This window comes from Corylus avellana, chromosome ca6 (genome assembly GCF_901000735.1).
Source record: "Corylus avellana chromosome ca6, CavTom2PMs-1.0".
NCBI classification, from domain to species: domain Eukaryota; kingdom Viridiplantae; phylum Streptophyta; class Magnoliopsida; order Fagales; family Betulaceae; genus Corylus; species Corylus avellana.
In genome coordinates this window covers 23483745-23510987 of record NC_081546.1, presented here as the reverse complement: position 1 = coordinate 23510987, position 27243 = coordinate 23483745, and the positions used below count along the sequence as shown (strand labels likewise).

Sequence of the window (27243 nt, the reverse complement as noted above, 5' to 3'; positions counted from 1 at the left end):
AAGCTGAATTAGAGAAATTTGTTTTCTTTTTTTCAAATGCAATGCATAAGAACATATGAGAATCACAAGAACAATCCTAAGATGATTGTCAGGAGAAGACAAAAAACCTGTGTCAATGACTCAATATATAAAAAATTTAAAGGAAAAACATTAAAAACAAAAAAAATAAGGAAATTAAATAAATAAATGTACGAGCTGATGAATGCAAAAACCGTATTGGGTTTAGACGGAAAATGCAAGCATATCTGCTCAAGAATTTCGGCAACGAAAAGGGCTGAATGCGCTACAAGTATATGATCAAGCGCATCAGTGACGCTCACTGATTGCCTTCTTCAACAAGAAATCTTGTCATATCTACAAAAAGCAAACAACTTTGAACCCCAAGAAACCTAAAAGCCCTAAAAGCTAAAGAAAGATTCTTTCGGGAGATGAATGAGATGATGAGCACGGCGGGTGGTGAGGGAAGGAAGACGATGCGGAACGTATATATAGAGGGATTCAGCTTGGAGTGAAACCCTATTTTGAGAAATGGGCTTCACTAAAAAGCCCCAATTTGGGAGAAGGCCCATTTGGGAAAGCCCTCCGTAAACCCCTCGTGACGAAGAGAGAGGGAAGGTAGTGTGAAATGAAATGAGAGAGGAGGTTGCTGATCAAAATGGGTGCAGCCTCCATTTCCAGAACACTGACCAGGAGGCTCTGTAATGGCGGTGGGTCGCCGGTTGCTCTGGGCAGGATCTGGGTCCCTCTGCCACCACAACCGCAGGCATTCTCTTCTTCTTGTTGTTCCTTCTCTAGCTACGCCATCTCCTCCTCCGTGCCCGAGTCCCAATCAGCGTCCTCTTCCCAAGTTCACGGTATGTGCTATGTGGGTTTATCGTTTTTCTATTATCTTGAATTTCCCAAGGTTCGTTGATCTGAGTTGGTGAGGGTTGGTTTTAGGGAATGAAAGAAGGTGGGGATGGTCAAAATTGTTGCTGTTCCTCCCCGGAGCTCTCACTTTTGGCCTTGGAACTTGGCAGATTTTCAGAAGACAGGATAAGGTAACATACACGCATGTACACACACTTGCATTTGCACCTATTTGCGTCTGTGAAATTTTTCGATCATTTAGATGAGGCTCTAGTAAAACGCCATTATCCACAATCTTGAGGCTTAATAGGTCTAATGCTCATCAAGTCTAAATTTGCTTCTAAATTATTTTCAATTGAGGTAGAATACTTTTTTTTTACAACTATCATGTGATGGGTGGCTTCATAGCTTGAAAGTTTCGAAGACTTGAAGTCAGCAAATTTTATTTTTTGCCAACCTTTTAGTGGTTGAAAAGTTAAATTCTTCATGAACAAGTTTACTTTTACATAAGTTCGACGGATTAAGATACTTCTACATAAGTTTGACAGATTATGGTTAGGGCTGTAAATGAATCATGATGTTCATAAACAACTCGAGTTCGACTCAAATAAACTTGACTTGAGTTCGGTTCGTCTACTAATGAACCGAGCTTGAACAAAAATTTAGTAAACAAGCCAAACTCATATAAACTTGGTTCGAACCGTATAAACTCATATAAATTCATTTTCTTATTTTCTATAGTATTGTTTTTAACTTTGTAGTGAGAACATCTTAAGTATTTAAAATGATAAAATTAAATTCTCTTTTTCATATGATAGATATAACTTAAATCCTTGTGATTGTTAGTTTTGATATAGATATGTGTGTGTGGGTGTATGTACTGTAAAATATACATATAGACTTGAGATTGGATTGTTTAAGAATTTAGATAAGGTTATAAGATATAATATAAAAGGTCAATTTCATGATAAAAGACTATATATGATTTATTACACATACAAAATTAGTGAAGTTAATTTTGTAAGTTTATAAATAAAAATTAATTTATCTTCCCTCTCCCATATTGATTAGAAAAATAAAATAAAATAAAAATTAATTTATCTAATTAACTCAAATCATAAAAACTTAACAATAATCAAATAACTAATGATCAGCATAAATTTACGAGAAAATATAAACAAAGAAATGAATAAGTTAATTGAGTAGCTTGTGAACAAGCTCGAGTTCGTTCGAAAAATAAATGAACCGAGTTTGAACATGTTATCTAGCTTGATGATAAGCTCGATCTCAGCTCATGGTTGAAACAAAATTAAATGAACGAACTTTGAATATTCAATACTCGCCTCAATTGCAATTATAGCCCTATTTACAGCTGATGCTTTACAGAAAGCTTCACCCAGCTGGCCTGCCCATTGCCTTTTGACCTTTCACATTGGCATATATGCTTGTGAGCATGCGTGTTCTCATCTTTCTTGTACAGGAAAATTCTTAATTTCTTTAAACAACATGATGGGTTGGCTCATTCTTAATGTGTCAAATTTGTTTTTGCCTTTGTAGCCATGTCTGTAACGATGAATTAGAGTTATTGTATAGTATCTCTGAACAATGTGAGTAGGTTTTGGTTAAGTTGACTACTATCTTTGACAATATCTTTTGTGTTGCAGATTAAAATGCTAGAATATAGACAGAAAAGGCTGGAAATGGAACCCCTGATGTTTAAAAGCATATCTCCGTCCAATGGAAAATTGGATTCTCTGGAGTTTAGGAAGGTGAAATGCAAAGGAGTTTTTGATGAGGAAAGGTCAATCTATGTGGGCCCTCGTTCAAGAAGTATTTCAGGAGTGACTGAAAATGGCTACTATGTCATCACACCCCTCATGCCTATACCCAACAGCACAGAGAGGTAGAAGCATAAGGAGTATTATTAGCTCTATCAATGATAGTAACATGACTCACTTTCTTCTCTATTGTACTTTCTTCTATCCATTCCTCTCACTCGTTAAAGAGTGTTAAGTAATGAAGCTGTTAGAAAGTGATTTTCCCTATTACACCACTTAGGAGTCATGTTCCTTTTTTCTAGTAATAATTTCTTATATCCGATTCCAAGTTTATCAGGGAAAAATAAAAAGAGCTACTGAACTCTATTTGGACTTCACCTGAGTAGCTGATGTTTTAACTTATTTTAAAAGTAGTTTTCTTTTCTTATATCGTCGTTGACTGATGCATGAATTGTTGTGTTATGGTTCGCTTTCAGCTAACAATATGTTGAATATTATTCTTCCAGTGTGCAGTCGCCAATTTTGGTCAACAGAGGATGGGTTCCTCGTAGCTGGAGAGACCAGTCTTTGGAAGATTTACAATCCGGCAAAAAGCCTCCTATTATACCACCCCCCTCTGTTGAAGATAGTGAAGGAAGCTCTTGGTGGAGGTTTTGGTCCAAGAAGCGTAATAACGTTGAGGTAGTTTTCTATCATTACTTGATGCCTTGTTTGATGTGAGAAAAATTGAAGATACAATCTTAACTTCTTGCAACTTACAGGTCAACATCCCTGCTGTTATTCCTACAGAAGTTGTTGGAGTAATTCGAGGGAGTGAGAAGCCTAGCATATTTGTTCCGGCAAATGATCCAAGCTCTTTTCAGTGGTTCTACATTGACGTTCCTGCAATTGCTCGTGCTGCTGGACTGCCTGAGGATACTATCTACATTGAAGACATAAATGAAAATGTCAATCCGAGTAACCCTTACCCTGTTCCAAAGGATGTCAATACCTTGGTTCGCAGTTCAGTCATGCCACAGGACCATCTCAATTATACATTGACATGGTACGCTTTTGCATCTTTTGATATTAACTTTTTACATGCACTTGCCGCTTTATGAGTGACTGATTTGATATTACTGTACTAATGAGATATTCATCTATGCCGTGATCTTTGTTTATATCATTCATGATTGTTCCAAGAATGAAAGGAGTTCATTCTTCCAATTCTTGCCTAAAGAATTGTTTACTATTTTGTGGATCAATGTTAGAGGCCAGTAGTTTCTGTGATAATATTTACTGGGCCACTTTGGGTTGAAATAAGGTGATTTGATCAGGTAGCTTTTAATGCATAAAGAGAACTGGCCAACTAATTGATAATAGTTCAGTTAAAGGTTCATATGATTTCTGCCAGTTGCATGTTGGTGTCTCAAAGGAATAGGTTTATCAGAGCATCCATATGCTTACCCCAAAGGACTTCAGAGTTTGATGTTATTTTAAGAGGCATATTTTGGGCTTTTGTTTTTTTAGATTCTGCGGAAACATCTTATTGCAGATTAGAAGCTGTTGTCTCTTCAAACATCATTTCATTCCTTAAAATGCCCAAATCATTTCCTCCTTTGCCTGGACAGTCCACAATTTCAATATGATTATGTAAAATGTATCAGCTGTTTGAAATTGATCTGAAAGTTAGGCTTGATTTATGGCAATATAGCAGAACCAAGTACGTGGTGGTCTTGACTAAACTCTGGAAGAGTCGGAGTATGAAACATAACAGCTTTATCTGGGCAATCGCCTCGCTTGTTTGGTTTCTCTCTCCCTCAAAAGTATACCTCTGCATGTTAAGTGTGTAGCACCGTGTCAATGCCCTGCAATGCAGGGATGATTGATGAATGGATCCTGTGTAGGTTAAATCTTTAATAATTCAATAGTGTAGCCCATGTAAAAATATGGTAATAGGATACTTACCAAAAAATAAAATAAGATAATAAAATGATGTTGTAGTGAGACAAATTAAGTAATGATCTGAAAATATAGTGGTGAAAATTGAGGCATGATCCATAAAGAAAGTCTTTATCTTTCATACAACCAGTCCCAAGTTCAGTAAAGGGAGTGAGTTGTTGTCGGTAGAGAAATATGCCAAACATGTGGTAACACTTCATAAACATGAGACATGAATGTTTATAATCCATTCTCAGATGTGCTGGGACTGATGTGATTTATCTGTTGATGGATGTAATGAGAAATTAGCATGGCTTTGGTGGGATATCTCTTAGAAGCCCTGCCCTCATTCGAATGTGATATTGGTAAGAAGTTGGTGTTGGTGGCAATGATATTGAAACCTTTTCAAGCTTGGTTAGATGAAGGTGATTGGACAACCTACTTAAAACAAAGTTGAAAAAGAAATAGTAATAACATATTTAGCTATTATGGGTCATTTTGCTCCTTTAGAAGATGTGTCTGAGTAAAATTTGTACGGAAAGATTTTTTTTATTCTTTTCTCTCTCTCTCTCTTCTCTCTTCTCTCTCCCCCTCTCTCTCCCTCCCCCTCAACGAAGCTTCTAGCACACTAGGGATAAAAGGTTGTTATCCAAATCCTGTGAATCTTTTCTCTGCAACTCAAAGCTTCCACCCAAGTGCTTTGCCGCCACACACACTATGGTGGCTTTCTTGATCCTCACGCTCCTCAAGTCTTCAGCAGAGACAATCTCTTTGTTTGTTCTAAGCTACTCCTAGAACACCGTCACCATGTCATCTAGATTATCTTTCCCTTCATGGATCTCTTCGTTGTTGTTGTTACTCTATAACAACACAGCTGGTGATCATGTTCTTGCAGTGCATGTTCTTCTTCGCACATTAAATCCTCTAGCGGGTTTTGATCATTTTGAAATATACATGATAGATCAAAGAAATCGTTGCTCTCAACCAGATCCATGTACCCAAAAGTCTCCATCAAATCCATCCCAATCCACGCCTTCAAGGCCGTTATCTGGCAACTGAGGAATTTCCATGGAGGCAATGGACGTTAAGGCCACTGGCGGCGGTGGTGCATCCATTGAGTTCTGTTTCTTTGTCTCTTTTCACTTCTGCAAATTGGGTATGATGTTACTATGGAATGCTTGAAAATCCCATTATTTTTGTTGATTTTCTTACATTAAAGGAAAAGTCTGAGATACCATTTTCATTTTTTGATATAGAGAAACCCCATTTTGCTTTTTCGCTAAATTTGACTAGGGTTGTAAGTTATGGCCGAATGGGTGTCTTTGGTTCTTTGCTGAAATTCTACTACATGGATGGCCAAATGGGAGAGGGATGGTTGCTCTGCTGGGTTTGCTGGTGTGGTGTTTGCTCCATTGGTCTCGTTGAGAGAGAGGAGAGAGAGGGGAAGAAAACGGTAGGTTAAAAATCAATAAAAAAAATTGAGGAATAATATTTAAAGAAAGTAGAGAGTGGAATAAAAAATCTGTTGAAGTCTGTATTGAAAAAATAGTATCTAAAATAGAAAGTGCTTTGAGTAGCTAAAATAGCTAGTGTTGCTAGAGATGCTCAGAGGTTGAAATGAAGGGAAAAGAAAACCTTTTTAGATTTTCAGCTAAAGTAAAAAAAATCCTACCGAGATGGTCTATCATGTTCATTGACTTCTACAAATAATTCCATATGCCATATGTTTCATTATATTGGTTTCGGGCATGACATGAGTTTGAGTAGTGAAGAGTTCATTCGTAATATTATATGCAGTAACGTCCTAGATTCCATTTATCTTGAAATGGATCAGTAGTTCAGAAGCTAATATGCATGGCACAGGTATTGAGAAATTATAACGTAATTAAAATTCATTTGTTAAGCTTCTACCATCCCGAGGAGGTTGGAACAGTGCTTTAACTATTGTGCATCAATCAAAAAGAAAACATGCATCGTATTTTGATTTATGTTTACATACATGCTCATATGATGCATCAAAGATATGAGAAATCATACTCTCTAGTTGAATTATTCAGCAACTTTCATTAGCATGACCCAAAAAATATTGAAATAATAACATCTAAAAGAATATTCACATACACAAGAGCATCATTTCACTTGAAAGTAAGAGACTCAAACACCTACACCAATATCTTTCTCTGATGCTGGTTTTGTTTTGAGCAGGTATTCTCTTTCTGCTGCTGTCACATTCATGGCTTTCAAGAGATTAAAGCCCAAAAGGAGTCGGAGATAGCATTTCTTGTAAGCAATTACTTTTACAAATCATATATTCTTCTTCATGCGAGAACGTGGAGCTGTTAAATCCATTTCCCTTGTCTAATTTCCTTATCAAATTGAGCGAAATTTTATTTCTTAGTTCATGATCAGTTCTCTCTCAGACGGACTGGGAAGACATTTTCTGGACCAGCTGCTTTCCTCGTTAAACAAGCTAATATACATGAAGGCAGTCAATTCAGTGGAAAATAATGTTCTATTTTGTGTTTTTCTTATCATTTTTTTTTTTTTTTTAACAAGCATGACATGATGTAGTTTCTGATCTACCAGATGATATGGCCCATTGGCCCAATATAGAGCTGATTTTTGAAGTTGTTCTGTAATGGATCTTAACTACAAGGGATTAAGACTTGGAATCATCGCCATTTTCACATCACTTGCACATGCACATGTCACGAGGGCATCCATGCCATGATGCTTCATTTTTTCGCAAACCAGTACAGAGTACAAAAGCATTAGAGAAAGATAATGCTACATTTATTTGGCTTCTCATACACTCAGATCTCGTTTTGTTGGAGTCGCACATTAAGCTTAGAAATTAAATTGCATCATTAATGCATGCTTAAAATAAGACTCAATTTTTTACATGATGAGTGAATCAAACACAAATTCAACACAAAATTAATGGATTAAAATCAAAAGATCTAACCCATTTAATTAAACAAATTATATTAAGGTATATCTATATAGTCTTATACACACCTATTAATTTTTGACACGAAAGAAGTCGACTCATTTAATTAAATTGGTAAAAAATTAGTCAAATTAAGATTAATTTATATAGTTATATTTAACGAAATAATTAGTGTCAATAATTTGTGAATATTTTTCTCATAATCTCATACAAATTTAATAGATCAACCATTAGATTTGTAAGGTCCATCATTGACTTATGTAGATTCCACAAACCTAATAATTAATTTGTACAATTAGATGAAAAAAGAAATACGGACAAAATATTGATATTAATTATTTTTCTTATATTTATGCTTCCACACAATTTAAGCAAACAAAAATTAAGACTCCTAGCTTAAAAGCACAAAATTCATCGAATTTTATTAAACAAAAAAACAAACATTGGTTGTAGAATTCCTGAGAGAGAGAGAGAGAGAGAGAGGGGTGAACAAGACAGCGGATAATATCAATTTCCTTCCTTTGATGTGGTATACTGCACAAAATCTGTACATGATCGACTGCTAAAAGAATACAAATCAAAGAATACAAAACGAAGCTATCGACTCTCACCAGACTTGGGGCTGCTAAACAAACTATACGGAATGAAAGAAGAAAACAAAATGGAAGGGCCGGATCAAAAAGAATGAAATGAATAGGTAAGCAAAAACAATATATAAAAAAAAGGCTTCACCATATACATCTTACAACCAAAGTAGACATGGATCCTCCTGCATGGATTGCCTTCAACAATGCCACGAACTTGAACAGACTCTCTTCAGAAAACCAACTGATCTTCCATGTTACAGCGCCCGAGCGCGTCTTTTTGTCATCGATCGCAGCAACTTCCTTGCCAGCTTCGGCAGAGGGGTGGAACGTTGATGCAGCACATTTAAGAGCCAATGTCACGCACCGACTCTCTCTAGCCTCAATGACCTGCAAATGGAGCTCAGTTCCAGATTAACATATTTTCCAAAATAAAATAAAAAAAATCTTAGAAGCATAAGTCATGAAGCAAGGAAATTTGCATTTGCATATAAATTTAGAGTATAGCTCAAAGGAAAGCTTTAGTAAATTCAATAAGTTACCATCTCAAATATGTCATCAATGGAGCAACATGAATCAAGCGAGAAATATGGAGGCAAAGATGAATCCATTGAAAGGGAGCTGAATTTCGTAAGGTCTTCAATGCACACAACCAGATGCCTTCCAATCACAAATACTGATCTTGAAAGCCACATATCCTCTGTTGCATGTTAAAAGATTAGGCATTACCAATATGAAGATTTGTAGTCAGGTCACAGAAATTTTATACTAGTTATAACAATTTAACAGAATTCATTGTCTTTAAAAAGTAAAATGTAAATACAAATCATATACTCTGTCACATGTTAAAAGATTAGGCATTACCAATATGAAGATTTTATAATCTGATAAAAGAAATCATATAATTGTTATGATCATTTAACCGATATCCATTATCTCTTCAAAAAATACAATTTACGTTCAAATCTTTTTAATAAAGAGTGGAGGTTCCCCCTAAACTTGAGTGAAAAAAGGAACAGCTCAGGTTTTTTTGCCTACAATAACTATCTGGTCCTCCACCATTTATGCACTCATTTCATGTACCTGCACACAAGTGAGCTTATAAACAATATTGTTGAGGGTACAGCAGTTCAAGGGCTATCAAGTCCCAAATAGATCTTGCAAAATTTGATATGTCCCAAAATTCCTTGGTAATTACAGATTCTGAATAAATTTTGGATACAAGTATCACTCAGAACCAAACCATATTGATCATAAGTATAGCTCCTGTTTAACATGTATGTGTGTGTGAGCGTGTATAAAACACAGATTCAACTTGGCGTAGAAGTTGCTAAAATTACAACCATCATTAACTTCCATTTTCTTATTGGGAAGGAAAAAAAAGGTTGATTTTATTTTCTGAAAAGCTACCATATGCAATCACTGAGGCCACTTTGGCATGTATGCCGTGCACAGGAAAAGCATCTAATCAAACAGCTTTTTTGTCAGAATAACAACTTCTAAAACACGTGCAGTGTAAGCCCATTCTATAATGAGCACCCATATGTTATATGTTATATTATTTCACCCAAAAAACAAAATTGCAAAAGCCTTCATTATTTTGCTTTTGAAAGGCTTCCCATTATGTTCAATCAGCTTTTCTTATACCACCCAAGGATATTCTTTTCTTTCAGTGGGAGACTGAACTATCTTACAACATGCTCACGGACATTTACATACAAATCATAACCAGGATGAACTAGTGAGAAGTGAACCTTCATTTTTGTTGCGCCAGAATAGCACCATAGAGTATTGAAATATGCTCACTTTTGAACCTCCACATATTTGTTTCTCAAACAATTCAACCTGAACCTGCTCCAAACTGCCATTTAAATTTCCAAAACCAGTCTATCATAACAAAGAAAAGAAAATATGGGCACAAAACCTGCGATATTAAACTAAATAACTATTAACATAGAAATAGTACAGACACAAAGTAAAATTCCATAGCTATATGCTTGAGGCCATAAATCACCTTTCTAAAGAATAATTATCATTTGCCGCATATGAATCAAAAACTTTCAAGGTGCTAAGTAATTCTCTTGACTTCTCGATGCTTCTAGTTAAAAACAGGTATGCTGAATCCTTGTCAATGTACAACCTAACCCAAACACACAAAAAAATACCATTTTTAGGAAAATGATTAGTTCTGTGATTGCTTAAAAGTACCAGAAATCACTAACCTCACAACCTGAAGTCCTACACCAACTGACACCCCTCTAACATCTTCAACTTTGTGGCAACCTAGTAAAGTTACAGTACTTCCTGCAATAAGCCACTTCAGCAGTCACTAATATGTAAATCAGAGGAAGAAGCTCACAAGTATACAACATTAATCGCAAAATCATCGAAAGTTACACCTCCGGCAAAGACTGTGTAATCTGACCTGATTCATCACCTGCAACGCCAATAAGCAGCACATACAACTTGTTTTCACTGCTCAGTACCAGAGCCACTTCTCCACATCTGGAACCATAAAGATAAACACAACATGAAAATGCCAACTTCTATGTAGGAATAAATAAATATTTCCATATATGGTTTATGCCAAAAATGCAGCTGTCTCTCACTGATCCTTAGAACTTAAGGTAGTTGTTGGGTGAATACATGGCACCTGATATCACCCCATGAAGTGCTTTTGCCAGAAGTGCGGCCCCATGGAGTTGTTTGCACCCAAGGGGATTCGAAAAATAATAATAACATTGTGTTGCAAATACTAGCTAAGGAAAGCACGAGGTTAAAAAAACAGTATGGCTTACAGGACCACAGAAAATTCCTGTATGGCTTTATGGGTCATTCTATTCTTTGCTTCAATGTTACAACTAAGTGCATTTTATTGGACCACAGAAAACTACCATATCAAGGGTAATAGTTAAAGAACAGATTGTAACAATAAAATTACAGAAGAAATAATCGTAGATTATATATAGTGCTAACTATTAGTCCAAGCATCAGTAACAAATGATTTAAAAACATAATACCACAAAAGGATTCTTTTTCTTTTTTCTTTGGCTTGCAGGTGCCAAAAGAACTGGTATCTCCCATTCATTTACCTACATTCAGTGTAAAAGACAAATATTTACCTTTCTCTATATTTGGATTCTGGTTCAAGCACACAGTCACAAAACAAATACCGTTGACAAGTCTCATGGATGCTGGAATCCGCAACATTTGCATTGAAATAGGTCTCAACAAAACCATCATTCCCTCGAGATGGGCATGTAGACCCAAAAAATCTACTTGGTGGGGCTACAATGGCATTTGTCCATATCTGTTCCTTATAAACAACATCCTGAAATTCACTCTGATATGAAATTTGTTTCCCTCGCTCATTTTCCATATCACCTCCACGAATATCCAGATTGCCATTTGATTTGTGTAACACTTCTGTCTTGCCAACCACATTATTCTCCCCTACTAGCGAAATAACTCTTTTCTTCAGTTTCCTTTTGCTTTTTCTCTTCTCCAAATAATCAGCCTCTTGGTCAATAAAATGAGCAATTTCACCATCAAGAGCAGCAGCAGGAAAATCATTGCAGTGCAATTGTTGAAACTGGTCTAAATTTAGAGGTTTCTGCACACCAAAGCTTTGGTCGGAGAATGAATAAGATATACCATTTTCTGTTGTGTAGAGAATTTCATGTCTTCGGTCATGATCCTTATCCTCAAAATCATCTGAAAATGAGTGCCCTTCAACACTCCTATTTAGATACTTTTCATTCAGTGACTTATCAACTTCGGGTATTGATTCACAGATATCATCATCACTACAGCTGGTATTACTATCAGATGATGCCACTGAATAAGACTCAGCAGATAGCTGCAAAATTTCTTCAACTAAGTTATGGCGACGATGAAGAATGTCCTCTTGATAATGAGGGGGCGATGCAGGGCAAGCAGAGGATGAATGAGACTCTGCTATATCATCAATGGCTGATAATGGCGATGTAATGACATTTTCAATGGCCCTATGGCCTCCTTGAACAGCAGAGATATCAGGATGGGAACTTTTAGCTTGGAGAGAAACACCACTAAACCTGTCATGTGAATAAGATTTTAGATGCTCCTCTTTTAGATCGATTCTCCCCATGCCATCCAGAGAAACCTCACCAGTATTCCCCAGCAAACCAAATCGGCTATAGTACGGATTAGCAGGCAGACCAGTAGAAATATCTACAAAGGAATTATCAGATTCTAAAATATATGTACTACTCTCATCTCCAGAAGCTTGAACGGAGTCTGAGACATATCTTGAATTTTCACCAAGATACCTTTTACTTGACTTTTTTTTTGCATTAGTTTCTTTTTCATCATGCAGTTTTGCCCCAACAGATTTAGTTCCATCCACAAAATTCTCAGAAGTGTGATCCATCCACTCCTTAAACTCACGCAACCAAAGAACAGAGCGCTCTTTCTTCAAGAGTTCAACTCTATTCATCAAATCAACAATTTCAGCTTCATCGCCAGACATGACAGTCTCTCCTCTGCTCTGAATCTCAACATCAAATGATACAGACTCCTGGTCAGAAGATATACATGTGCTGTCTTCTTCATTTGCAATAGAAGCAAGACGAGATGCCTTTCTCTGTAAAAAAATAACACCATTAGATGACCGCCTAAATGAATACTAATAAAGCAAAAGCATAAGTAACATATTAATACACAGTGCCCAAAAAAATATCTAATTAGAAAAGGGTTTACATGCTAAAAACTTGGGATTTAGGGAAATGCACTCTTTCCCATGATCTTCTCCAATAGGAAAGGAGAGCAGACAAGCATCATATCGAGCTTTTTGAAGTTATGGATAAAATCAATTACCCGTAAATAAAGAAATTCGATGTGACCCATGAGACACAAATCTCATTGGGTTTCTAATGTATATTTTAAAACCCAACAATTAATTTGTATAGCTCTGCACATACCCTTTTTTGGTTAATATTTCCCTCTTCTTTAGCATCATCTTTTGCAGGAGAATAAAATCCAAAGGTGGCAGGTCGCTTCTGCCTGCTAGCAATAATAAATTGTCGTTTCCAGAACTCTCTAGTGCTGATGTGCTTGTCATCTAACTTCAACTGATCAGCATAAAACAGGAGAGAGAGAGAGAGAGAGAGAGTGAGAGAGAGAGAGAATTTGTAAGTTTAGCAGGGGCACAAAATTGCAAAAAGAAACATGAAATGCTTGCTACAAATATTATGATTCAATAACTCTGCCAAACAAAACAATGGGATATAAAATTTCAATAAACGAGAGCAAGAAGAAGGCACAAAAGTTAAATATATATAAAATATGACTTACTTTTTCTGGATGAGTGAAAAAGCTGAATACTTGTGCTCTATACCATCGGGCACAACATAATGGATTTCCTTCCAACCATAAGCTTCGTAGAGATGGAAGGCAACCAAGGAACTCTAGCTCTGAAAAATTGGAAATTATGTTGTAGGAAACATCAAGCCCTTCAAGTGACTTCAAATTCTCAATCCCATGGAATGTAGTTAGAGCATTGTTCCTCAAAACAAGTTTAACAATATGACAGGAGACCTGCATAGTCCAACAACACCGGTGTATGGGTCCAAAGCTAATTCCTAACTTAAAAATATAAAGCAAAACGTAGACTAATTGGCACTTGCACCATAAAGCCTGCTGCATAACATTCAATTTATGGTGTTTTATGTGCAAATTGAGATAAGTAAAACAATGACCAACCCAAGAACTTATAAACATTTCAAGATGACATTGCTAATCTAATACTATAGAAACAGCATTTTGGTATCAGTCCATGCATACCAACAATGGGAAAAACCTTCAAATTCATATCAGTCTTTCATAGAATGCTTCCCTAAACCTTAAATGAGTGAGCCAAAACTTTTTAATACAACCAAGCTATTACATACTAAATTTATGTGGCACGTGAAAATTTTCAACCACACACAGCCTCAACTACCAATTGGCTGGTGATACAAGCATAACATCATAATACACATAAATACTAACTGATAAAGTCCCAAAATGCTCTTTGACTCAACTTCACACTGGAATAGGTTAACCATAAGTGTTGATAGCCTTGCCTTTGACCACAAAAGAATTCAAAAGGGGAGGGCGGACTTGTGAAAGAAGGTTTGTCTCCAACCTGGACCTCCAACTTTGGATCTCAAACATCCAAACATGCCTTAAAATTAACAAGTTTATATAGAAAAACTAAAAAACATCAGGTTTAGGAAAATATTAAACATGATGCTGCAGCTGTGGTTGATCACTTATGATGGGTTATATCCTAAGAACTAAGAGAAGCCTAACTCAGTTCAAGCTCCACTTACTATGCATCCAATCCAAGAGTTTAAACTTTAGCTTGCTTCTTAGTCGTAGAAATAATCTGAGTTATCTGAGTAAGCTTTTTCTTTTCCTTCCTCCCCCCTCTCTCAAATTTAAATTCTCTGAAAGAACTTCTCAATGAAGCAAGATCAAGTTGTCAACAAATGGCTTTTCCATTTGCCGCTCTAATCTTGATTAACTTGCTGAAAGTAATCCTGAGAACTAAACACTAAAGATGAGGTACAAATGGGCTAGAGCTCATTGCCAAACCATTCATCACCACGTAAACTGGACAACAAGTTGAAGAGAGGACTAAAAAGTGTACTTTCAGACTTCTATATTTTAACATGCGTCAAAACTACTTAAAAGTAAATACCTCGCTGAAGTACGCAATTGATCGTAGGTGATTAAAACCAAGATCCAGGTGCTTCAATTTGGCACACTTGCGAAGATTATCCACTTTCGCAAACTTGTTCCGGCTAAGATCAAGGGTTTCAACGGCAGGAAGAAGTTGCAAAGACTCGTCCATGAGAACCAAGCCATTACAGGCACACGAAACAAAGGACAACCGGTTCCATTGCGAAGAGTCCTTTATCTCAGCAATTCTACTCGCAAAAACATGCCGTAGAGCATCCTACATTAATCCAAATGAAAAATAAATAATTAATTGCCAATTTGAAGCTGCAATAGTAGACCATCGTATTATTCAATTTACACATCAATCAAAAGAAGCAGAGAAAATATTAAATGCAAGAAAAGAGGAGAGATTTTCATTCGAGATGTACAAAACTGAAAGTAAATTGCTAGTGTTAAACTCAAGAACAAAAAGTGCTCCGTTCAATTTCAGATAGAAATCTAGAAAAAAAGAGAAACTCAGGCAAAATGTCATAATCCCATGTTTTTCACTTAAAGGCACGACAAAGAAGGAAATTTCATTCATTACGCAAGAATCGCACTTAATTTCTTTCCAAGATCAAACTCAAAAGGCATTTATACAAATCATGGTATAGCAAGTAAGAATTCAAAATCCCATTTTCTTATTTCCCATTCCCTAACTCTGTAAGCAAACAAGCAAACAAACAAACTCACAGTGGAATTGTGGCATACGATCTTCTCCAAAGTGTGCCGGAGCTCCAGCAACCCTCTGGCCGCCGACGTGGACAAGTCACAGCCTCTAAGCTCCAAAAACCTGAGCCTCGCGAACGGCCGCAAGGAGAGCGGCGTGGGGTCCCTAGCCGGAGGCGCCAGCGTCGTAACGACCTTGAGCGAGGGTAGCAGCCGCAGAATCCGTCGCAACTGCTCGAGCGCGCGGTGGTCGCCGAGGTCCGACACGTAGGCCCGTAGGTAGTCCACCGGCGCGCCCGCCAGAAGGCCCTCGAGTTCGCTCAGCGCCTCCAGCCTCGACTGCACGTAGTGCAAGCCGGCCGGGTTCAGCTTCATGACCACCGCGCCGTCGAGCATCGCTCCGGCTTGCCCCTCCACGAATTGCACCAGCATCTCCAGGTACCGATCCCCCGTCACAATCGCCATTTCTTCGGCGATCTTCTCGGCACCAATTACGGTGTGCGTATTTATGTAAATTCTTAGAGAGAGAAATCGAATGGAGGTTTGGGTGGGATTGGTGAGAGAGAAACGGCCATGGCGCTCACGAAGAGAGAGAGAGAGAGAAAGGGGTTGCTATTTTTTGTTGACAGGGGGGGTATAATGATTGGGGCTGGAGTTTGTCGTTTTGAGAAGATTATAATTTATATAGGGTAGAATTGTTTTTTCTTAATAAATAATTCACAAAATATGACCAAGGCATATGCTTGAGTGCCACCTGGCCTACATGCAGTCAAGATTGGCATCAGGACCTCGCATTTCAAATAAATATATATATTTGTGAATTTTAAAATTAAGAAAATTGGGACCTTTATTTTCATGAAATACTCGAAAATTATCACATAACTATTAAAAAAAAAAAAAAATCATGATCTAAGACTTGACGTGGGTTGTGATGAGAAATAGAAATTTTAAGGTAAAAAATATATATTTAAAAATAAATTATTTTTAAGCTTTTTAAAAAAATGAGTTTTTATCATTTTTAGAGTTAAAAAAAAAAAATCAATTAAATATTTTATCAAATATCAAAAGGGATATTTAAGCTTTTTAACGCAATCTCAAACAAACTCTAGGATGTTACGGATTGGTAAATTTGTTTTTAAAATTTCAGTTTCCTCTAAACTACTTAATATTTTTCAATTTTTCTTTAAATTTAAAAATTTGTAATGTAAATCTTGCTATTTTAGTTATTTTCACTCATCTATTCTATAGAATTTCTCGTTAAATTCTAATAGAAAAAAAGGATAGAAATTTCCTTCAACCTGGCTTGAAAGAAATATCATCAAACCCATTTAAAATAGTGCAAAATGTCTATAAACCTTAATGGTGTTAAGAATTTAATGTGAGTTTTAAATGTTTATAGACATTTTGCACTATTTTAAACGGGTTGGAAGATATTTCCTTCAAACTGGTTTTAAGGAAATTGAGGTCCTAGAAAAAATACCAATATCTCTTTATAAATTAAAAAAAAAAAGAAGAAAAAAAAAAAGGAAACAATAGGGAAAATTTGACCTTCTGAATATTTTTACTTTTTTGTTTTTATTTTTTAAAACTAAGGATATATTTAAAATTTTATCGAAATAAACGTTTTACTAATTACTTGCTATTTGAGTTAACAAAAAATAAATAAAAAATAAAATTTTAAGGAGTTATTGAAAGAATTTAAGAAGGATATTAAAAAATCTTTGGTAGTTGAAGAGAAGAGAGTAAAGGGAAGTTTCCGTTGGTATTGTTTTAAGGAAATGATAATAATTAATAAAGAAGAAAAGCAAGTTAAGCAACGTTAGCTCTATATTCAAGTGAAGCTTTGAGATTGCAAAGACGTTAAGCTGCTGGTTAATTAACAGCATTTCCCTTGTTTTATTCATTTCTCTTTGTTTCTTAATAAAGCAAAAATATTTTAAGTGGTATGTATAGATAATTCAATGTTAAAAGAAGCAAATAATGGTTTAAAAAAAATTGACCAACATTTCAAAAAAATACTCTCTGAAAAGCATTAACAAACAAACAAAACATTAATTTTGTTTTAAGGAAATATAAATTTTAATGATAATAAAGAAAAAAGAAAAAGCATGTTTGATTTATATATATTGATTGCCTTGTGAGGATCAGGGTATTCTGTAGCAAGAAATACTATGGGTACCAAATTTTTTACGAAGAAATGAATACCAAAATGATGTGAAGCTTATTTATTGATACCCGTAATATGTGAGGATTGGGGTATTCCGTAGCAAGAAGTACTATGGGTACCAAATTTTTTACAAAAAAATGAATACCAAAATGATGTGAAGCTTATTTCTCTTCATCAATGAATAAGCTTCACATTATTTTGATATTCCTCTCTTAGAATTTGTTTGGAATTGCTTTTAAAAATAGAGTTTTTAAGTCAAAAAGCATTTTTTGGCAAAAGCTTTATTTTTAAGTTTTTGCTAAAAGTGTGTTTTTGTCATTTTTTGGCTTTTTGAATCCTTAAAAGTGCTTTAAATTTTATGAGTGTTAAACGCACTTTTATGCCCCTCAATCACACACCCAAACAGGTCTTTATTAAAAAAATTTGGTGACTTGAAACGATGCAAGCCATAAAGTGACTGTTGCAATCCATAAGAGATGGTTTGACCCTCCAATTCAGTCACTAAAGGCGGCTGAACCATCCATTATTGCCATGTAAGGTGATTCCACCGGCTCTAATCGCCCCTCTCTCTCTCTCTCTAACATACCCTAAGAGCATGCTAGTGTCTTTGAGCTCAAGGATTATAAACCCATTACTACATGTCTAATGACATGCTTAAATGTTATTATGGCCCATTTTCTTATCATGAGCAACTAATAATTGCTTCTAACTTCAAAATATACCAAAATGTTTAAATGAATAGGCATTGTACTATTCTATTTTATACGTAGTGTGCTACATTTGTTCTGCAATTATTTTGGCTCTCTAGTCTCACATGCAATCATCAATTATTATTATTATTTAATTTTCTTGCATAATTGATTCTGATTGTGGAATTTGGATGGCTATGAGAGGGACATATGGGGCTTCCATTGTTGATTCTGAAAACAGTTTTAAAAATACATTTAAATTATTATTTGGTAGCCACTATCTCTAGTCATTTTCTCATGTAGTGTATTGTAGACAAACAATACCATCATTAATCATAGGGATAAATGCAATAGGTTTGAGGTTTTTACAATAGTTTTGAAGTTTTTAAGAAGTGATTAATCATTCTTTAGGGTAAGTAGAGAAAACAAAGTTGTTCTTACCTTAAGTGGTTAAAAAGGTCAAAATTTAGTAAATCATGTATGAAGCTGTTAAGAAGAAATTAACAAGAACCAAAATGAATGTGCAAACCGGAGAGAATAGCTTCGATTGCCATCAATTGGTTGCCTCTTAATTCAGAGTGGCTGAAATGCCACTTGATAAGCTTCACTAGAGTTTTTCCTTCCATGGACATGCGTCTAAGAGCTGCATGTGTGTTGTAGTGCTCATTTGAGGGTGATTCGCCTACTCCCATTGGTTATTTTTTTAATAATGATTAATACTAATATGACACATTAACCTATTTTGTCAACTTTTTTAACAATAGGGACAATTTATTTCTTTATTTTTATGCTTACCCTAATGAGTGGTTAATCACTTTTTAAAATCTAGGGAGCTATTGGTCAAAACCTCAAACTACAATAACAAAAAATGCATTTATCCCTAAAATCATATAAGGAGATATACGTCTGCCAATATATATTCCCCTCTACACAAATACATTAACAGACAATTCTAAATACAAAACACAAAATAATTTTTATAAATATGTATTCTTCTTTTATTGTTAAAAATATTTTAACAAAACAAATGCTTAATTTTTGCAGAAGTAAAAGCTAACTTATTATTTTGAAAAAAAAAAAAAAAATTAGGGTGGCAAGTTGGCAACACAATGGAGAGGGGTGACCACTATGGCAACCCCTCTCCTTCCCCATAGGGTGGTCACATGACTACAATTCTTTTTTTCTTTTTTTCTTTTTAACAAATAATGTTTTACATTTGTAAAGCATTTTTACAAATAATGCTTTACCAACACTAAAGTATTGAAAAAATAAAAAAAAATAAAACCCTAGGAGCCATCTCTTGGCCCTTCTCCTCATAAAACAGTTTGGAGAGGAGGTCCTCCTCTCCCCTTCCCCTTCCTTTCCTTTTGACCAAATCAGCAACTTCGGCTTCTCCGCTATGCGTCCGTCCACCTTTCACCTTGCTATGTCGTTCATCTCCTCCCCGGCCCCTGCTACTTGTTGGTTATTTGTTTGTATTTTTTCTTTTGAATAAGAGGTTTATTTTCTCTAGATCTACCCTCATGAATGAGGAGAAATAATTAGGTGTGAAGGGTTATTTCCCACTGCTTGGATAATTATGTGGGAGAAGTTATCTCTCACGACCGATTTAAATAAATTTTGTTAGGAAATTTAGCTACTCATATTTTAAATCTAGTTTGCTCAAAGCAGATTTGCTCTTTAACTGTATTAGTACATGAGTTAACAGAAGATTGAAATCATAGATAGCACATGATTGTAAGAATTTTTGTTTATATCTATGACTTTGTAACCTTATAGCATGTGGCTATGATTTTTGCAGAGCTTTATGCTTTGTGCTGTGATAGCTTTTTGCTCTGCTCTGTAAGAACTTTATACTCGTGAACTTTAATCAATGAAATCCTCATATCTCCGCTAAAAAAAAGAAAAAAAGAAAAAAAAAAAGGCACACTAAAGTATTGAGAAATTAAAATCTAACTGAAACTAGCCAACTAGATTTGTAAACAAGTCACTGAAGTCAAACTTACTAACAAAAAAAAAAAAAAGTCATTGAAGTCAAACTTGAGTTTATTATCACGACTCAAGTCTTAATTTATTACTTTTGCATTATAATATTAAAACTCTCAGAATCACTAATTATATTGATATAGGCAGTTACATCTACTACACATTCATCCCCATGGAAACTTACCGTTTCATATGTATTCTTTGACTGTCAACTTAGGCTTAAAGATCAAACCCTTTTTTTCCTGTGTTGAAGTTTTAGTTCATTGATTTCCTTTATATTTCTTGTAGATCCAATTTCATTCACATTGAAAGTAAGTTAATGGGCAAGACTTTGCACTTGTGTTAGGAAACCCTAAATTTTTGTTTCCTTAATAAGTTGTATAAGCATATTTTGATTTTATTAATCTAATAGGCTTTTCCCTAGTTCGCTAAACCCTAGATTCTCTTACCTAAATAAATCAGAATTTAGTGTATAAATTCAGTGTAGATGTCGTATGAGAATTCAATGAAGAAAAAACATAATTTTGCCTAAGGCAATTGAGAGGGATCCGATCCCCTCAAAGTGATCAATTGACAGTTCGATCCCCGCGAAGCGATCGATTTATCTTCTTTTTTTTTTTTTTTTTTTTCTGATTTTCAAATGATAGAAAACCTTAGGTTCCTATCAAACTGCACATGAAACTTCCATGTTTGGAGAGTTAATTTGCATCAAAAAATATGCGTGTGAACTAATTGCCCCATATACATAGATTTGTACATCAATATCTGTAGTAGTGGTTTAGAAGCTATACATGACAAAGATCTTAATTTACTTAACCTGCTCGCCCCTAGCAAGGCGTCTCTTCTCTTCCTCAACTTGTTCAAGCAATACTTCCAGCTCTGCTTCTGTTAGGCCCTCTATCCGCTTCTGCAAATCCACCATTAGCCCATTCAGTATTAGGGAAAACTACACTTACTCCCATGAAAAAGGAAATAGAGAGTAACCAAAAATTGAAAGAAAAAACATGGAAATCAAGAACAGAAATGAGTTTATGCTGAGAGGCTCAGCTATAGATCAATTAGATCAATAGATATGAAAGCATTCTATTGAAGGTCTTCCACCAAAATGAAGTGAGTTCCTCTGAAATTTGATTTTTTTTTTTTTTTTTTTTTGAAAAAGGAATTGATATAAGACAATCCTGGAAAATACACTGCCTCTATACATGGCAAATATTTCTGTAGCAAAACATATCAGTGATACCCACTTAGAGTAGCAGCATGAGGACCAACTCTTTGAAATAAACTTAATTTTCTAGTAAGAAGTTGGAGCACCTATAAGAAAATTAAAGAAAAAAGTATACAAGTATTATTTCAAAACAGAATTGGGCTTCATAATATATATTTGCACTAGACTGTGCAGAATGCAGCGAGAAAACTGTCATCGTAATACGTATTTCAAGATTCTTTTGTTGCCTCTATTAACAGAATTTGCAGGATATATCCATAGACATTTACTAGTGAAAATGTTAGTGGAACTACAAAAACTAAAAAGGAAAGAAAGACTTTCTTTGTTGTGCATAAGAACCAATGGTTTCTTACTTTCAGAAAATTATGCTGAAGAAGAAAATAAATCTTAAAAAAAACTTTACCTCCATGACTTTGTTTTCATAGTCACGTAATTGTTGAGCATATGTCATTTCCTTGTTTGAAACTCTAAATATATATGTTGAAATCCAACCAACAGTTAGGCCCAAAACGAGTACCAGCTGAACTACATTTCCAGCTTGCAGAGGATCAACTCCTGCAAACTGCACCACATCATAACAAGAACAATTACAAGGCTGGACTAGCAGTGAACCATCTTGATGCATTTTATTTATAACCGATGCCTTACATTTCAATATACACAAAAAATTAAGTGAAGATATAATGGGCAAGCATAATTATGAAAAGAAGAAAGGCAAGACTTTTCTTATTATACAGTTTTCGATGTATGTATTTCTCAAATGACTTCTTAGTTTTATCTAGACTGGGAAAATCATATGGTTGGATGTACCTAACACATTCCACTCCATTTACCATAAACCAGTCTGTCAAAAAAAGGAAAAAAGAAAAAGAAAACCTAGAAACAAACATCAAGGGTAACAAAAAGTTGATATTATAACGTAAGAGAGCCGGATACCTCTAATCCAGTTTTCAAGCCAATGCCGAAGACAGTAAGTCCAAGTCCAATCAGTAAAACATCTTTCCTTGTGTAACCGAAAGGTGTCTGCTGTAGAAACAAGAAAATGTTATGACAGATAGCTTGCTATAAATGCTTTTTTTTTGTGTTTTTCTTTTCTTGAACTGCTATGGCTTTGACAATAGCATCCAAATAAATAAAATTTGAAACCCAAAAGTCATAACTTTTTTTTTTTTTTTTTGTGTGTGTGTGTGGATAAATGAGTTATTTCATTAATCACAACAAAGAATACAAATACACTCTAGCAACAGCTAGATCCCGGCAATCAACAAATCATTCTAGCAATACAGCCAAAGCCAAAGTCACCAAAATAAAACCAACCAAAACTATCAACAAGCACTATAACAGACAATAGAATATGTCTGCTATCAATGCAAAATATCAACCCCAATTCCCCAGTATTCACAAAGAACAAAATTAGAATCAGATTTACAAAACCTCCCTTTCCAACTAATTCTACACATAATATCCCAAATCACGGCTTGTAAAATCTGCTCTTCAGTTTTGGGAGTCTTGCCTAGCATTTCCCTGCAGCCAAAGATAATACACAGCTGCACCCAAACTCAGCTTGCAGAGACTAGCCCTGAAGACTATTACCCATTCAGTTTCTAGTGCCAAAAGCCACAATATCAGCCCAATCAACAATAGGATTAAGAATCATGGACTTCCTCATAAGACTTCCACAGCCAAGCACTAAAGCAACAACCAAAGAAAAGATGCTCAGCAGTCTCCACACAGCCACAACAAAAGGAACATGAAGTATCCCCATTATAACCCCAACCCAGCAAACGCTCACCAGTAGAAAGAGCCTTATGAAAAACAAGGCAAAGAAAGAAAGCTTGTTTAAGGATGGCTAATGCAAACCAAACCAATCTCCACCACTCAACCTTAGGTTTATTTTCCCTAATATCTTCCCAAGCAGCCAAACAACTATACCTCGAATTTTTTGAGGTAACCCAAATGGCCTGATCAACATCTCCAATATTAACACTTGGAAGTTGGCTTCGAATATGAACCAGGTCTTCAGACCTAGCAGGGCTCCAATTCCACACTCTATCCAGCAAAACTGAATCAAGTTTAGTTTCAAGGAAACTGCCATAATCATATATGACACGATAGCCATAACTTCGACTTATGAACCTTATCATTTGAATAGGAACACTCCTATACAAAGCAGATGAGGACAAGTGATACTCATCCTTTACCCAAATTCACAGCTCTCTGTTTTGTGTGTGTATGCGTTTTGAAGTCTACTGCTCTCTGTTACGCTTCATTATAACTTAAGGAACCCAAAGAAACTCCATAGCATTAAATGCAGCCGATGAGCAATCGGCATTGGCCTTAAGGTGTACTACTAGGCAGCCACTATCAGCAAACTAAAAGGATGACCCACTAACCAAATTCAATTTAAAACTAAATATATACTTTTTCAAACCAAGAAGAAGCAAAGAGAAAAAAAATGATCATATTCAATTCTGCATCAGTTTTGTGTCCAACATCTCTTTCCTCTCTCTCCCTCGCTTCCCCACTCCCAACCTTTTCTCTCCCCAGGCTGCCTCGACGCCTGGAAAAGGAAAAGAGGAAGAATAAGGGAACAAATGTGGAAGTCCTATGAATTTTTTTGTTAGCTTTTGAGTTTATCCAATAGCAGGACATGATGATACATCTCCCTGTCCAACAAATAAGGAATAAATGAGCAAAGTTTACACTAAGGGCTAGTGTCATCATTTAAAGACTAATATACTATCGAGTAAATATCTTTTAGGTTTCACGAATACAACACAGGCTAGAGGATAACTTCATGCATTGTATGACAGAAAGACATAAACAGAAGCACATACACTAGTTGTTGCTCATACATACCTTGGGCTGTTTGGAGGAGTCATTGTCACTACCACTGGAGTTTGAAGAAGGGCTACATCTAGGGATGGTAAAGATCACTTTCTTTGACAACATGTGGTTGGATCCATTCCCCAGAAAAACAGAAGTTTCCTTTCTACATAAGCTTTGACTGATAATTTGTCCTTAAAAATTCAATAAAAGATGTGGCATCACTAAATAAATGTTATAGTCTTATATAAGCAATGAACTCTGATTTATAAAGTCTTATATCCACATCAGGAAGGCTTCCTGCAGAAAACCTTAAAAACAATTATTACAGAAAGTAGTCAATAGACGAGAAAATGTCAGCAGATGACTCATGCTAGCATTTGAGCATCATGCATCAAAACATTGTTTATCTTATTTTATGGATTTTTCATAAATTATGTTAAGTATTCAATGTTCTTGTCACTGTTTAAGCATTTTTGAAGTAAAAAAAAAAAAAAAATGTAAAACATAATTCTGGCAGTCATAAGAGGTCTTATACTTATCTAAAGAACCAAAACAAAATTGTAACTGTGTTGCCTATTTCCAGTTTAATCTATGAATAGGAGATTAAACTGCCTTACAGAGGAAAACAAATCACAATTTCAAGAAAAATGATAGAAATCCAATCGATCAAATCGGTCAATTTCTAAAACAGAGAATCCGGTTCTAGTAAATCCCAACTTCAGATTCAAGTAAAGCAAAGAAATGACCGACTTACCTCTCACCAAACCTTCAAAAGCTCTCACCCTCGACTGCATAAATGGAAGAGCAGCAAAACCCACGAATGAAACCGCTCCCCCTTTGCATAAAATGCTGCAATTCATATTCCAATGTGGAAGACTACCCATTCCTGCAAATATTCTTCACACACACACACAAACCAAGTTAATCCCACATAAAAGAGAAAAAAAAATCACATCAATGCATCAAATGGAAGAGTTAAATCTTTACTGCACACACACACAAACCAAGTTAATCCCACATAAAATAAAAAATAAAAAAATAAAATAAAAAGATATATCAATGCATCAAGTGGAAGAGTTAACATGTAGTAGTTAAATGTTTCTATGATGCATAAGCACAAACAAGCATGACCCAGATGGTAAACCACAAATATTTTAGAACAAAATTCTTTGCATAGCGTGAAGAAATGTGTAGTTGCAGAGAAAAATAAACGAAATTTTGGAAGAAGAGGTAGTAGCTGTACCTGGTAGGCGGTAGCGGGAGCCGTGGGTGGGTGGGAGGAGACCGTTAATGGATGGATAGATGGTTGCGTCAATTTCCAAATAAGATATTTCTTTTGAGGGAGTTGTTGGGCCAATAAGATGGACATCTTAATGGACCAACAAGCCCATTGGCCCAATAAGATTAAAAAACAAAAAAAGTATTTAAAAAATAAAACTTTTCCGCTGCCGGGATTTGAACCGGATTCAACCATGAGAATTGCCAATGTGCTACAGCGGATTTCTTATTATTTCTCTCCTTGTTCATTTAATTATATAATTTGATAACAAAAGAAATACACCAAAGTAACCTTACTTTAAATTCTTAAATTACTACTTGATTTGAAAAAACTTTTCAAACTTTAAAATCTCTCAATTTAAACCTTTAAACCCCTTCGTCAATTTTTGCCGTTAAAACCCTTAAAAAGAAAAATTACCTTTCAATTTTCGTTAGGCCACCTTGTGACATTTTTAAATTTTTTTTTCTTTTTTAATAAAAAGAAAATTGAAAGGTAATTTTTCTTAGCCTAACCGTGATTTTTTTTTTTGTTATAATTTTTTTTAATTTTTATTTGAAATTAATGGTAAATTTGAAATTTTATAAAAAAAATCGGGGGTATAAACGTTATTGTCTCAACCCCCCCCCCCCTTTTTTTTTTTTTTTTAATAACGTGGTAGTGTGGTACTAAAAAATATTATTTAATTTTAAATTTAATTTTGATTTTAAGTGTTATGTTAAAAGTAATGCTTGGAAACATTTTTTTTAAAAAAAAAAATTTGAATTTTATCCTGATAAAAAAGTTTTTTTCAATGTAAAGGAAAAACTTTTAAATTCAGATAAATAAGTGTTTTTCGCCACGTCAAAGAGTATGCATTTTGGTTTTTCCAATTGTGATCGAAACCAAATCCAATACCCCTTCAACACATTGAATACTCAGCACTTATTTAGAGCATGTTTAGAATTGTGTTTGAGAAATAATGTTTTTAAGTCAAAAGATGTTTTTTTGACAAAAGCCTATTTTTAAGTTTTTGTCAAATGTGTATTTTGATTATTTTTTTTGGCTTTTTGAACCCTTAAAAGCGATTTTAATTTTTTTTTACTAAATAAATAGTTTTTTCTTCAAACGTACTTTTTGAATGTTAAACACATTTTTAAACCCCTCAAACCCACACTCATACAACCCTAAGTAGTAAGTGTTTCGTCAGGTTTTGTTGCAAATCTAACCTCTAATTGCATGAAAATTCCTCTGTTTTAGCTCCCATAAAACAGGGTTGCATGTGCATTTAATCAAAATTATGACAACAAAGTTTGATAATTATATTTATATCATAGATTAAAAAGAAAAAAAACCATCCATATACACCAAACTCATCTTGTTATTACAATCATTGGGCAAAAGTTGTTTTCGTGCTCGTTGAGCTCCTCATGTGTCTGAAAACAAATATTACATTTCCCACAACAGCGATCAAATTCCGGGTGCATTTCGGAGAAATGTTTCTTCATCTCCTCCCTGCCGAAGAACTCATTAAAGTCTACCACAAGAGGGTAGATAAGCTTCTTCTTCATTTTGTTGCAGTGGGGGCACCCATAGAG

The 27243-nt window shown here is 35.1% G+C and overlaps 3 protein-coding genes across 7 annotated transcripts; 1 reads left to right on the top strand and 2 right to left on the bottom strand.

Annotated features, from left to right (window-relative positions):
* Positions 1-574: 574 nt before the first annotated feature.
* LOC132185918 (surfeit locus protein 1) lies at positions 575-7178 on the top strand. 3 transcript variants are annotated; one of them, XM_059599733.1, is made up of 7 exons: positions 575-854; positions 940-1040; positions 2514-2752; positions 3134-3308; positions 3389-3672; positions 6753-6830; positions 6957-7177. In XM_059599733.1, the coding sequence occupies exons 1-6, from the start codon at positions 656-658 to the stop codon at positions 6820-6822; spliced, it is 1068 nt and encodes a 355-aa protein (XP_059455716.1). In that variant the 5' UTR covers positions 575-655; the 3' UTR covers positions 6823-6830; positions 6957-7177. The 3 variants fall into 3 exon arrangements, with proteins under 3 accessions (XP_059455716.1, XP_059455714.1, XP_059455713.1); XM_059599731.1 differs by having other exon boundaries at positions 6946-7177; XM_059599730.1 differs by having other exon boundaries at positions 6753-7178.
* Positions 7179-7999: 821 nt separating this feature from the next.
* LOC132183819 (uncharacterized) lies at positions 8000-16132 on the bottom strand. 3 transcript variants are annotated; one of them, XM_059597260.1, is made up of 11 exons: positions 15519-16132; positions 14806-15063; positions 13416-13658; positions 13043-13192; positions 11204-12705; positions 10507-10586; positions 10304-10385; positions 10096-10221; positions 9836-9942; positions 8624-8781; positions 8000-8471 (listed from the first exon to the last, which is right to left on the bottom strand). In XM_059597260.1, exons 1-11 carry the CDS (start codon positions 15957-15959, stop codon positions 8226-8228), a joined length of 3393 nt encoding a protein of 1130 aa, XP_059453243.1. In that variant the 5' UTR covers positions 15960-16132; the 3' UTR covers positions 8000-8225. The 3 variants fall into 3 exon arrangements, with proteins under 3 accessions (XP_059453243.1, XP_059453244.1, XP_059453245.1); XM_059597261.1 differs by lacking the exon at positions 8000-8471 and having other exon boundaries at positions 8697-8781; positions 9836-9932; XM_059597262.1 differs by lacking the exon at positions 8000-8471 and having other exon boundaries at positions 8697-8781; positions 9836-9926.
* A 4906-nt stretch (positions 16133-21038) lies between these two features.
* On the bottom strand, positions 21039-25685 carry LOC132185846 (uncharacterized). The gene is made up of 6 exons (XM_059599643.1): positions 25634-25685; positions 25145-25276; positions 24421-24581; positions 22498-22587; positions 21965-22123; positions 21039-21243 (listed from the first exon to the last, which is right to left on the bottom strand). The coding sequence occupies exons 2-6, from the start codon at positions 25272-25274 to the stop codon at positions 21145-21147; spliced, it is 639 nt and encodes a 212-aa protein (XP_059455626.1). The 5' UTR covers positions 25275-25276; positions 25634-25685; the 3' UTR covers positions 21039-21144.
* Between the last annotated feature and the right edge of the window lie 1558 nt (positions 25686-27243).